The sequence below is a fragment of the Leuciscus leuciscus genome (assembly GCF_965113295.1).
Source record: "Leuciscus leuciscus genome assembly, chromosome: 3".
Taxonomy (NCBI): Eukaryota; Metazoa; Chordata; class Actinopteri; order Cypriniformes; family Leuciscidae; genus Leuciscus; species Leuciscus leuciscus.
The window spans coordinates 52542974-52556496 of NC_138727.1; the positions used below are offsets into that span (position 1 = coordinate 52542974).

At 38.6% G+C, this 13523-nt stretch overlaps 2 protein-coding genes across 2 annotated transcripts in view; one reads left to right on the forward strand and one right to left on the reverse strand.

Moving 5' to 3' along the window:
* Positions 1–8870, forward strand: part of LOC309493633 (uncharacterized protein) — a 454994-nt gene extending 446124 nt beyond the window's left edge. Inside the window, exons 21-32 of the mRNA XM_082162779.1 lie at positions 1982–2013; positions 2822–2893; positions 3028–3226; positions 4181–4300; positions 4426–4598; positions 4708–4869; positions 4945–5151; positions 5229–5461; positions 5538–5604; positions 5689–5780; positions 6786–6870; positions 8418–8870. Coding sequence (XP_082018905.1) covers positions 1982–2013; positions 2822–2893; positions 3028–3226; positions 4181–4300; positions 4426–4598; positions 4708–4869; positions 4945–5151; positions 5229–5461; positions 5538–5604; positions 5689–5780; positions 6786–6870; positions 8418–8492 — 1517 coding nt within the window. The 3' untranslated portion in view covers positions 8493–8870. The remainder of the gene's footprint in view (positions 1–1981; positions 2014–2821; positions 2894–3027; positions 3227–4180; positions 4301–4425; positions 4599–4707; positions 4870–4944; positions 5152–5228; positions 5462–5537; positions 5605–5688; positions 5781–6785; positions 6871–8417) is intronic.
* Positions 8871–9010: 140 nt separating this feature from the next.
* On the reverse strand, positions 9011–12586 carry dnajb1b (DnaJ heat shock protein family (Hsp40) member B1b). Its single transcript, XM_082163021.1, has 3 exons — positions 12063–12586; positions 9975–10543; positions 9011–9883 (listed from the first exon to the last, which is right to left on the reverse strand). The coding sequence occupies exons 1-3, from the start codon at positions 12280–12282 to the stop codon at positions 9650–9652; spliced, it is 1023 nt and encodes a 340-aa protein (XP_082019147.1). The 5' UTR covers positions 12283–12586; the 3' UTR covers positions 9011–9649.
* Between the last annotated feature and the right edge of the window lie 937 nt (positions 12587–13523).

A 13523-nucleotide genomic window follows, 5' to 3' on the forward strand; every position in this document is an offset into this window, starting at 1 on the left:
CTCACTTTCTCTCTCTCTCTCACACACACACACACAGACACAGACACAGACACACACACACACACACGCACGCACGCACGCACGCACGCACGCACGCACGCACGCACGCACACGCACGCACACACACACACACACACACACACACACACACACACACACAGAGAGACACACACACACCCCCTCTCTCAAGCAAAACTGTAGCACCTCTGTTCAATCTTTCTGATTTTAGTAAATGTTTGTAAAAGTGCCTTTTAAATTATTTATTCAAATAAAAAATGTAAAATAATTTGAGCTTCAGCCTGGCATAATAGCATATATTAATGTATTTGGTAAAATAAGCTGTACAATAAATAGTTCATCCCTTTAAATGCAATGGATTTTGAAAGATCAAACGGGCAAAGTGATTTAAAAGCGATTTTCTCAGGTTTTCAAATGGAAAAAGAGGGCAGACGACCATAATTCAAATGTGTATATCTTTACAACCATTCAAGGTATGACTTTGACTAGGATATCAGTTGAAAGCTTATGGTCTCCTCTTTCCATTAATACCAAAATCTCAATTTTGAAGTTTGGGTCACTGTGACTCATTTTGCTGGATCAGGTCACATTTAAACAATGTAATCTTTCTTTCATTTTGACACCTACTTATCTGTTAATAAGTGATAAGTGACGTGACGTGTAGCCAAGTATGGTGTACTTGAAATTTGTGCTTTGCATTTCACCCATCCAAGTACACACACACAGCAGTGAATATTGAACACACACACACATTGTGAACACACACCCAGAACAGTGGGAGGCCATTTTTGCTGCGGCGCCCGGGGAGCAATTGGGGGTTCAATGTCTTGCAAGGGCAACTCAGTCCGACTCTCTAACCCAGTGGTTCCCAAAATGGGGTATGCGTACCCCTGGGGGTACGTGAGGTGACAGAAGGGGGTACACGTACAAAATGCTGAGTCTTGGCATTTATTTAATTCTACCCTACCTTAAAATAATATCAAAACCGAGCATGTATTTCTAATTGGCAAAATTCAGTAAATACATTACATCCCATCAAATTACCTCATATTTGCAGTGAAAACTGACTGCATACACACAGCAGCGAGCCTATGACAGATTGTGTGCAGAGTATTGCTGCACTACATTACTGCCGTTCTCGACAACGCACCAAAAGTGAGGATTTAGTACTCACATGAAGAACAAATATAGACACAGAGTGAGAGATTTAAGACTCAAACTTTCTTTGATACAAAAACACCTTGTGCGAGTTGTTGTATTTAATGTTGATAACGAGCAAGAATGCAATTGTTCCCAAATATCCACACGATGGCAAACGTGACATTGATTATCATGCAACAGGTCAACAAACAAATGTGTATTTTAAACACAATACTGTCAGTACTTTATTTTGCAACGAAATAATAGTTCAAATGAAGGACACAGCAGAACTACAGCACACACCGGTGTTTCGTAAACAATTCTGCAGCTTTGAAAATAATTGTGAGTCAATCATTCAATGATTCATGTATAAATACAGCTAGTTGCTTTGTTACTGAATGTAAGAATGACTCAATGACTCACTCATTGAGAAGACAGTGACTAACCGGTTTTAGTTTAATATTTCAAAGTATCACTTCGGGTTTACCGTTATTGCATATTGTTCTTTTGAACATTTTTCATTTAAAACATTTTTTATTTCATAAAGTTATTCATAAAGGTAAATAAAGCACTGGGAAATAAATTTTGGGGGCAAATATTGTCCCTTAATGGAAAAGGTAATACTGAAGTCTAAGTGGAAGAGAGGGGGTACGCAGAAGGAGGTACACCACTCTAAAAAGTTGGAACCACTGCTCTCACCATTAGTCCACAACTGCTGAAATCTTGCTGAATCCACAATCTTGCTGAAATTGCTGCTTAATAAAATAGTTATTTTTCAAAGTTTTGCAGTTTATTATATTATTGCTGATTTCTGTCATTGCAGGTATAAATATAACGCCGCTGGAAGGATGCAACGTAAGTTGAGTTTCTGAAATTGAAGTTGTAGAGACTCACAGCTCCTATCAATAATGGTCCAAACTGAAGCAGTGCAATAATGTGCATTTTAGATATGTGTGTGTAATCTGAAATATGAATGTGCTTTTCTAATAATTGCTGATGATTTATAGGGGTATGCAGTCCATATAAGCTGTGAATACTCTGCATACAAAAGCCAATTGAAAGAATGAGTTTGTGGAATCGCTAATTAATTAACACTATAAATTACTACAAATTCCCTTGTTATTTGAGGTGTAACATAAAGCTTACATAATAAAATGTTGGAAATACGTAACTGTCCGTCATTCATTTATTTGCCAAACCACTGTAATTTACGGAGGGTTTTGGATAAGCGGGTCCACAATAGCTTTGAAGCCTATACTCTCTGTCATCATCTTTGTTCTGCATTCTCATTGGTTTGCTGGCAATATGGGGAGAATATTTAATGTGCAGAGAAAGCTGTCCACGAAGCTGTCCATTTCAACCACACATTCTCATTACTTCTTTTACAAACATAAACTTTTATTCCAGTACTTCTGTGACAAAAGTTTGTTAGTTTGGATACAAACACTGTCCACGGTAGCGAGCAAAATACAGAAAAGCACCTTTGGAAAAGTATTTTCATTTACACCAGTAGGTGGCGACAAATGTTTAAAAAAATGTATGTCATTGAATCATTTGTTAACGAAATTAATTCAAAAACACTGTCTGTGTCTCATTTCAGAGGCACTCAGCATACCCGGTTAAAGTCATCGCTCACACATCGTCTTCTCAATTTTGATTTCAGAGTCAGACTGAAAAGCTTCAAAATCTTCTTGAGCAGATCGAGAACATTACAGCTCAAGAGCTTCCTTTGACTGTAAGTCTTCAAGAGAATTTTTTTAAATAAAATAATCAAATCAAATGTAATTGTCAGTTGACATCGCAGGTCTGATTAATTGGCTGTCTTAATATTTACATTTACAGTAATTTTTTTTCTGATCAATAAATTAGACTGTGACCGATATTTTGAATATGGTCCTCAACGCTTCAGGAGAGATTTTAGAGTCATCTTCATCATCATCATCAGTCAGCCCAGCTGTACTAGCCTCCTATGGAAACCGTGTGTTAAAAGCCAACGAGAAACTCATCTCTACATTGGTGAAGCCGACAGACACAAATGACAGTGTCAGTTTTACTCTTGCTGCTGTTGGTGAGTGGAGAAACTATTATTGATGATGAAACTGAGATTATATATGATATCAGGGAGTTTATATAGTCTAGAGCAGGGGTTCTCAACTCTGGACCACGAGATCCACTTTCCTGGAGTTTAGCTCCAACCCTAATCAAACACACCTGAACAAGCCAATCAATGTCCTCATGATTACTACAACATTACGGGCACACAGCAAAATCCCCAGTGTTAAATCAACACTGCTCAGAGTACATATTGTCCCAATCTAAAGAGTGTTAAAAGTGTTAAAGTAAATTAGATAATTGAGTGATTAATTAAGAGATGATTGAGCATTAGTGATGAACACCCACTTCTACCACAGCCTTAGGGTCTTACACGACACCGTTTTCTTAAAACTTAAAACTTTTTATAAGTTTTGGCCGTTCGTTTCCACGACAACAAAGAGTCAGTTTGGGTGCCTGAAAATGCAAAGTTTTGAAAACTCAAAGGAAACACTTCTCAGTTTTAGGCATATCAATGTCGTGTAAACGTACCCTAAGATGAATCAACTGAAGAGAAAAGAAGTCAAGTCAAGTCAAGTTTATTTGTATAGCGCTTTTCACAATACAGATTGTATCAAAGCAGCTTCACAGTATTAAATTAAAATAATACAACAAAGTTTGTTTCAAGAGGAATTTATTGATTGATAAAATTAAATTAAATATCCCCAAAATATATATTAGAAGACATTACATCTCTCAAGATCTCATCAGAGGATGATTAAACAACTCAAACAGCATTACCAGCTTGACTTAATTTAATTCTGGGGATTTTGCTGTGTACAAAGTAAACTGATTAGTTCAAACTGATTAGATGAAATATTTATTTTATTTGAGTCTTTTTATTGTTTTGTTTTTTGCACATTTGTGCAGATTGAATCAACTTGAATTAAAACAAAAAAACAAAACATAACTGCTTATTTTTCTAAATCAGAGGTTGAAGTCTTCATGGTTGGACCCAATGTCACCTTAGATAAAATCCCTCGACTTGACACGACAAATTCTTCTGTGGACATCGATCTCATTGGGATCGCCAAGAACAACAATGAAACAAGTATGTGAGATGTGTTTTAATACAACATTTTTAATAAAACATTTTTAGAAGATATATCACTAAACCACATTTACCAAATGTTTTTATTGTGTTGAATACAAGTTTCTGGTGTTTGTGTCACACAGGATCAGCTGCTGTGGCTTTCATGAGTTATAACACAATGGAGAATCTACTGAAGCCAGACACATCAAATGACACGATTAAAACCATGATGTCCACTGTGATCTCAGCTACTCTTCCCAAAACCACCAACACTAAACTCACCAAACCAGTCAACTTCACCCTCAAACACATCAGAGTGAGAGACTGAAATGTGTTTTTGTCCAACCTGAGAACTGATGAACATCTGAAAACATCTAATATTCAGTGTTGTTATATTTTCTGCATGTTCTTTCTTCTTTTTGCAGGAGTTTGACCCCAACGGTTCTCTGTCCTGTGTGTACTGGAATATCAGCGAGTGGATTGTAGATGGTTGTTCTGTTTTAAAGACCAACAGCAGCTACACTGTGTGTTCCTGTGTTCATCTGTCCACATTCGCTCTCATCATGCAAACCAGCCGCCCATCAGAGGTACGAGAACATTTATAGTGAGCATTGAAGAACAGCACAGATTTGGCACTCATGTACTCTGACATGTTTTCTCAGAGCGACTCACTGCTGGACCTGTTGAATTTGGTGTGTGTGATCGTGGGGCTGGTGTTCTTCAGTTTGGCTCTGTTGACCTTTGCCCTTTGTCAGTGGAGTCCTGGAATGAATAATGTGGCTCGAATCAACCTCTGCATCAGTCTTCTGTTGGCTCACCTTCTGTTCCTGCTCACACAACAGTTCCTGAGCCTCATACGCCCTCATCAGGTGAGAATGATGAAGGAGCCCTACAGCTCAGCACAGTCTCACTGAGAATCATCATAACCTTCTCTCATGATCTCCAGGTGTTGTGTGCCGTGATATCAGGTGTGCTGCACTTCCTCTTTCTCTCCGGCTTTGTGTGGATGTTCATTGAAGCTGTGCTGCTCTTCATCCGTGTGAAGAACCTATCACAGATCAGCTCCAAAAAGAGGGAGGTGCTTAGCAGTGGATACCTGTGTGTGATTGGATATACGGTTGCTCTGGTTGTGGTGGCCGTGTCTGCTGTGGTGAATCCTAAAGGCTACGGAAGTGAACAGTGAGTTTAGTTTGAGCGACTTACAGATCAACACCTTCATGTCTGTTCATTTATTTATTTTTCTTCCTCCAAACAGGTGCTGGATTAAAATGGATAAAGGCTTTATCTGGAGTTTTAGGGGACCTGTTTGCGTCATACTAGCAGTAAGCACATTTCTCATCATGACTTTGTATTAAAAGGAAAACAGTGATTAAAGATGAATTACTGTTGTTTCTCTTACTGTGCAGTTAAACATGATTCTCTTCATCTGCATCATCATCAATCTGATCTTGACCTTGAAAAATCGGAACGCTGAAGTTTCACAGATGAAACGAACCAAGTAACAAACAATATGATTTTGAACCCTTCATGAAATGTGTTTATATATTGTTATATGCTGCATATTTCTAGACATCTTTTTAACCTTATTTTGATTATTCTCAGGTTAGGTAAAGTAAGTCAAATGTGTCCTAAATCATAAGCATCTGAATTTTCATACTCACAATCCATATGGTCAGAAGACTTCTTCGTGGTCTGTTCAGCTCACTTTATTAGAAATCAAAGACTTTTGGCAGGCGAGAGTAGCAAAAGAGTTTCTTATTTAAATTAAATATAGTGTTATTATCTACAGGTTAATTAGTTTACATATAAAGTACTAATATAAAAAAACAAGACAAAACAACATCAAGAGTAAATCGTTTACAAGCGTTGTAACACCGGAGAGGCCATTAAGAATCAGCGTCTGCCTTCATCTTCTCCTTTCAGCCTTTTATAGACCATCTGATTTCTTGAGGTCATCTTTGGAAATCCCCTCATAAATTATCAGTCTCTTACAGACAATTTATCCAATCCTAAGTCTTGAGGTGTCTTGAGTTCTGGGAATTCCTTTCGGACCTGTCTTTATAAAGCCTTTCGCCTCTTAGTCTTCCTTCTTCAGACTTTTCTTCTTTGTTGCAATTCTGCGCTTCGTCCGCAACACATCCGACGGTAATGCTTGTATTTATCTTCTTTCTTAGCAAATCTCTTTCTAATACATGTTTTGGTATGTTTTTCTTTATAAACCACTTTCTCAAAAAAACATTTTACAATTACAATTGCTGAGTTTTTCTTCATAAACCACTTTCTTAATAAACAAGTTTCAAGTGTGGTTGATTACAATACAGAAGTGTTCTACAGACAAAAAGGCATACTTATAACAGGACAGTTGCAGATGTTCCACAACAATATAATCAATAAATATATATTAACTCTCCATCTTTCTCTGCAGTGTTATGACATTTAAAACACTGGCTCAGTTTGTGGTTCTTGGTTGCTCCTGGATTCTGGGTTTATTCACTAATGACAGGAAGGAGCTGGAGATCCTCTTCCTGATCTTGAACTCCCAGCAGGGAACCTTCATCTTCCTGGTCTATTGTGTCCTCAATAATGAGGTCAGACATCAGTACAGACAGTCTACCAGAAAATCATCTCTCACCTACTTTATATTAAAGGATTAGTTCACCCAAAAATGAAAATTAGCCCATGATTTACTCACCCTCAAGTCATCCTAGGTGTATATGACATTCTTCTTTCCGACGAATACAATCAGAGTTATATTTAAAAATGTCCTGGCTCTTCCAAGCTTTATAATGGCAGTGAATGGCCGTTTCTGTTTTGAAGTCCATAAAAGTGCATCCATCCATGATTAAAGCTGCAGTCGGCAAGTCTGGCAATTTGGGTCGACTTAGCCAAAATTTTGAATGTTTACAACTCTCATGCCCCTCCCCCACTACCAGCGAGCACCCTCCCATCGAGCTCGTCAGTGCGTGTGTACCATAGGTGTGTACCTGATTTTCTGTGAACGCGTCCGCGCCATCTCTTCAGCATCGATCAACACCATGGACTCGGAGATAGGCTGCCCTGGCTAATCTATCCATAGATAGCAATAACCGAGGAATTGGAAGCTTGATTTTCTCTCCGCCATCACGCTTCAAAACGAACTTCAGGCGTGGCGTATGCATGTGATATTGTAACGTGCGCGAGTGAGGGGGGATCTGTGGCGTGTGCACGACCTGTGATTGACAGTCAGATCTCACACCCCCCAGCGCTGATTGGACCCGATGATCTGGGAGCGGTGGATTTTTGCAAAACAAATAACAGGCTCCAGGTGGAGAAGCTCGGGTTTTTTCTAAAACCACCTTATTTATGTTGTTCTGTCAGATTATAGTGTCGATTTCACTGAATATGATCAAAAAAATGTTGCCGACGGCAGCTTTAAAGTGCTCCACAGGGCTCTGGGGGGTTAATAAAGGCCTTCTGAAGTGAATCGATGTGCAGACGCCCGTACACAAGTCGACTTGTGCCAAAAGAGTAACCAGTGACGCGTGTATGACGTAGATGTAGGAGTAGCGTAAGCTTTGACGCCTCTCACGGTTCAAAACAAACAGGGCTGGGCAACAAACTCAAGCTCCTCCCACATTTCTCAAAAAAAAAAAACTTTTTAGACTAATTTGTGACTGGGGTTTTGTTTTGCTCTATCTCCGCGTTCATCATTACGTTGTGCATCGGGTCAAGGGTCACTCTTTCACCGTAAATATATGCGTTAGGCCGTCTATGCGTTATTTTTCTCACACAAACACATCGCTTCACTTCAGAAGGCCTTTATTAACCCCCCAGAGCCCTGTGGAGCACTTTCATCATGCATAGATGCACTTTGATGGACTTCAAAACAGAAACGGTCATTCACTGCCATTATAAAGCTTGGAAGAGCCAGGACATTTTTTAATATAACTCTGATTGTATTCGTCTGAAAGAAGAATGTCATATACACCTAGGATGACTTGAGGGGGAGTAAATCATGGGCTAATTTTCATTTTGGGGTGAACTAACCCTTTAAGTTCATTTTTCATTTCTCATCTTCTAAAATTAAATTCTTGAAAAATAACCTTTTTTTTTTAAACCAGAGTTTAAAACAACCTCTCTTCTCATTCTTGTCCAGGTCAGGCAGCAGTACAGGAAGTTCTTCAGATGTCTTTGCTGTGGACTCAAATCAAACACCATCAAGAAAAACTGAAGACTAAAGCATCCATATTCAGCAAAGAAAGTGCCATTATTATAAAAGTGATTCTGTCATGATTTAGATATTATATGACCGTCTCAGCTACACATTTCACTAGTTAACATGCTATACATTTACAGCGGTCAATACACTTATGTGAATCTATACATTTCTTTAAGTGCAACATTTCTTTGGTAGAGGAACTACCATGTTTTTTAAAGGCTTGTATACTGGGTTACACTTTTAATACGCAAAAGCAATTGTTTTTTTCAGTTTAAAGTGTTTTAATAAAGCAGTGTGATATCTGTAACATTTCAAATCTTATTTTCTTTTAAACAATCTATTCAAAACTCAAAACATATTCATAACTCATAATCTCACAATCCAAAAAGATCCCACAGAAGTATCCCACAGAATTTGTGAATAAACAAATTTAGTTTCACAATTAAAAGCAATTAATAACATAGATTTACCTGTAATAAAACAGGAAAAGGTTCCATATGATTTTGCATAAGAAATGAACCACAATATCAGTAGTTTGAGTAATTTATTTGAAATAAATCTAGTATTTGTTACAAATTTGTCATCTAGCTGACTTTGAGCTTTTGAGTTTCTCACCATATAACTTCTGCATCAAGTGTTGTTTCACATACTTGGAAGAGGGAGGATCCAAGCATCACTTTGAGCCACCACTATATTGGAAATGACTTTTAGTGGCATCACTAAATGGTCACATTAGACCGTATTAGCAGAAAAAGTACAGGCTGCTTTCACAGAAAGACTTCCCTGAGGTGTCCAAAGGATCAGGCTGCTGATAAGAAACTATATTATTGTAGCCCCGCAACATCACAACATGCTCTACTGTCCATCTTTGGAATAAGTAAACTTAGATGTGTTAGATGTGTGTAGTTGACAACAAAACGCTGGCCAAGAGTTCGCAGCTGGAGACTTTCTGCTGGACTTGACCCAAAGGAAACATAGGTTAAAAATGTACATGACAAAAACATAAACCAGTCTAGTCCAGCAATGTTTTGGTTCAGATAGTCTCTCATTGGCAGTACATTACAGAATAACAGTTCGGCAATTCCAGCAGCCCCTCATATTCATCCTTTAAATACTATGAAACCCAAAATTCCCAATGGCAATGTCTCCAGCATTGCAGTATACACGGCTCAAGAAGCCGGCAAAACATTTGCGATAGTGTCCTTGGCACTCTGGCTTAATCTTTCAGGAAACTTGACCTCATATTCGACAATCAAGTCCCCACGACGATCTGGGGATTTCGGAAGAGGAAGACCCTCCCCGGTGACACGCCGTTTCATCCCGGGACGGACAATGTCTTGAGTTGTTAAGTTAACCGTGCGATTATCCAGTGTTGGAACGTTAACTGTGCAACCACAAAGTGCCTGAGAAAGTAGAGAAGAACGGGATTAGAAAAATACAGACAGGGAAGAAAAGAGTTTATAAGCAAACTCTTAAAATAGGAGCCCATCTTACTTCTTTGAGTGTAATTTTTGCAGAATAAATGATGTCTGATCCGTCTCTTCTGTACACTGGATGTGGCTTATCCTTCACCACAAACACCACATCTGCGGGGATATTTGATGGCGTCTCATCCCCTTCCTTAGGGAAAGTAATCTTGGTTCCTTCCTTCCAGCCTTTCTTCACTTCCAGTGTAAGGATCTTGTCCTCAGTGCGCGTCGTTCTTCCGTCGGGATTCAGGCGTTTGCGGGAGATCTTCATCTTCTTGGTGCAGCCAGTGAACACTTCTTCTAGACTGACCCTCAGGTCGTGGGTCACTGGAGGATCCTGTTTTTTGGTCAGTGCCCCACCGGGACCTCGCGTGTTAAAGGATCGTGGGAAACCGCCCATGCCACCCATGCCAAAACTAGCAAATGGGTCATCAGTATCCATTCCCTCGTCCATGCCACCGTTACGGCCAAACATGTGTTCGAAAGGGCTTCGCCCTCCGAAAAACTCTGCAAACATTGCATGAGGATCACCTTGAAATGTGTAGGAGAAATTACCTCCACCTCCTCCGCCGCCAGGGACGCCGCCCTTCAGTCCTGCACATGGTAAACAAAGAGGGCACATATTACAGAACTGTGTGGTGTTGTATAAAACTTATAGACAACTCTTAAAAACTCCACCAAATGACAACATTGAATTAAGATGTATTAAGAACTTTTACAGCCCAGGAATATTTATTATTTTATATGAAACTGTTCATTACCTTGATTACCCAACTACTACACATTCTTCCTAACTCAAATTCACAGAATCTGAACTTTTATGCAAAATCTCATCATTAATACAATCAGTTATTTTAGTTTAAATTAGGCCCGTAACCACCGTAGACATTGAAGGAGACAAGTCCCCCGCAATAATTAGAAATGGCCAAATTGTCCCCCAAATTGTAATTAGAAATGGCCAAATCTGCTGCACTCCATTACTGTTAGTTAAAATGCGGTCTAATGGCACTCGTCAATGTCAGCCATTAAAAGTCCCTTTTAAGTCCCTTTCTAGTTTTTGAAGTAAAAGAGTGCGTGGTGAGGTCTAAATAGATGTAAATATTTGACAACTTTTTTACGATAGAAATGTTTATATTAGCAGACTAATATCAGTGATGCAAACTACTCCTTTTTCATGATATTTCCCCGTTTTGGAGTGAAAATATGCTATCATTACATGATTCATGTAATTCATAACAGAATGAGACAAGAAACGGATTGAAACAAGAAATGGAAACATTCCCAACACCTACTATGGTAAAACACGTATTTTGACTGATTAGGCTAGATACTGAAATGCAATACAGTGAATGAGTGTCAAGCTTCGTTTACCTGTGCCACACCCTTTACCATACCACACCCCACCCCACCCCACCCCACCCCACCCACTTATCATAGCCATCCACGCCCATTTAAGTTGCATTTTTCAAAAGGAGTGTGAGCTAGACTTGAGCTGAAAGAGGGGGGTTTCATGACCCTTTACATAATATCAATAACACTCTCCTCCCACAAAAAAATTAATGTTCTAGACATTGTAATGGCCTTGGTTTAAATGATAGCATACTTAATATTTTACCTTTAAATTCCTCAAAAATAGACTAGACTTGTATAGAAATGTCTAGAAGGGGTCAACCCTAGCCCTAGGACAGACTGGCGAGAGAAGGTTTGCTGAACACGCACAGACACACACAGAACTGCTGACGTTCTATCACGTGACCGTCAGAATATTCCAGCAAGCGTTCTAGAACGCACACACCGTTCAAATAGCCAATCAGCATGCAGCATCACAAATCGGATCAATTCAATGTAATTGTACAAAGCCGAACTTTTCAGTAGTTTTACCAGATTTATTTCTCTCGACCTAAAACACTACAGTTATGTAGGCTACGTACTGTGTTGACAATATCCTGACTGTTGTCATTAACAACTAATCCAGTCAGTGATCTAATCAGATAATATCTAAACATTTGAACGATAGGCATAGTAGGCTATAGTGCTTCTTATTTCCCTCTCATCTCTACCTGTGTCATTAAGCAGTGCAACAAGAGCCGCACGAAAGGTCTGGTTTACTCACCTTCTTCGCCAAATCTGTCGTAAACGTCTTTCTTCTTCGGGTCGCTCAACACGTCGTATGCCTCCGCGATCTCCTTGAACTTTTCCTCGGCGCTGGGCGACTTGTTTTTGTCCGGATGGTATTTGAGCGCTTGTTTGCGATACGCTTTCTTGATCTCGTCATCAGACGCACCTTTCTGTATCCCCAAAACACTGTAATAATCTTTCCCCATCTTCACCATTGAGCGTTTATTTTAGGCAGCCTCGATATTCTCCAAAAAAATCAAACAGCGGTTTTAGACCAGTCCTGCTCGCGATGCGGTGTTTTCAGTCGAGCTCGGTTCGCATCAACTTAATAGAAATATCCTTGCAAATAGGTCTTAGAATAACTTTTTTGGACAGATGTTGTCCCGTCGACCAGCGGTTTGTATGCCCCTGTCTCGCTGCGGATCGTCCCTATTTAAAACCGTGAGGAAAGTTCGAGAAATGTCTCAAACTCTCTGGTTGTTTCTAGTTTCCACACCCAAACCACGTGAACATGCCGCTCCACCCATAGACCTGCAGGACACAGATGAAACCGAAACTAAAAATATATACATAATATTAATAAAAAATAAAACCCAAATGCCTTTCGCAACAAGGAAACAATGGCGATGAAATACACATGTAAACACACGTCTTAGTGGATCACACATTTGCATAATCCATTCACAGACATACTAAAAATGTAATACCTGCCTTTGACTATCACATTGTTAGATTTTGTGTCTTTTTGGACAACAAAAATATCGCATTTTTGTGTAGGCTAATAATATGTTGATTGTATCCCAGTTTTAACACAAATTTAACACAGGCCCATTTTACCTGAATGTTGTGCTGTGGCTCAATAAGGAACCTGATAATACTCTTACCTATCATCATTTTAAAACAATTATACTTTTTCACATTTAAAAAATATATATTTAAGAGGCCGGCCATGCTAATTTATAAAAATATCATTAGATCTCATGCATAGCGTATTTATTACCAAAGCGTGGCCCATTTTAGCTGACTTCACCCTACACAATTTTTTTTGTTAAAGTTTATTTCGATTCTAAAACAAATAAAAAGGAGGAGTGCCTTAAAAATATCTAAATTAAAGGCAATATATATGGATTTACCACCCCCACAATCTAATTTATTGTTATAATTTGCTTTTCGTATTTTATTTTATTTTATTATTATGTTGTTTACGATATGCAGCTTGGTCTTATTGTTAATGTGTTTAACAATGATGTTAATGCCTGTTTGTTATTTGAAATGATTTAATAAAGTAAGACATTTGATTGAAAGATATTTGGTTGATTCTTCAGTTAGTGCGTATACGCATATATAACAAAAATATATAACAAAAAAATATATATTATATAACAAAAATATATTTGGTTTTACATTTTGTTTTTTTGCATCGTCCTAATCATATAAGGATATGAAAACATATTTT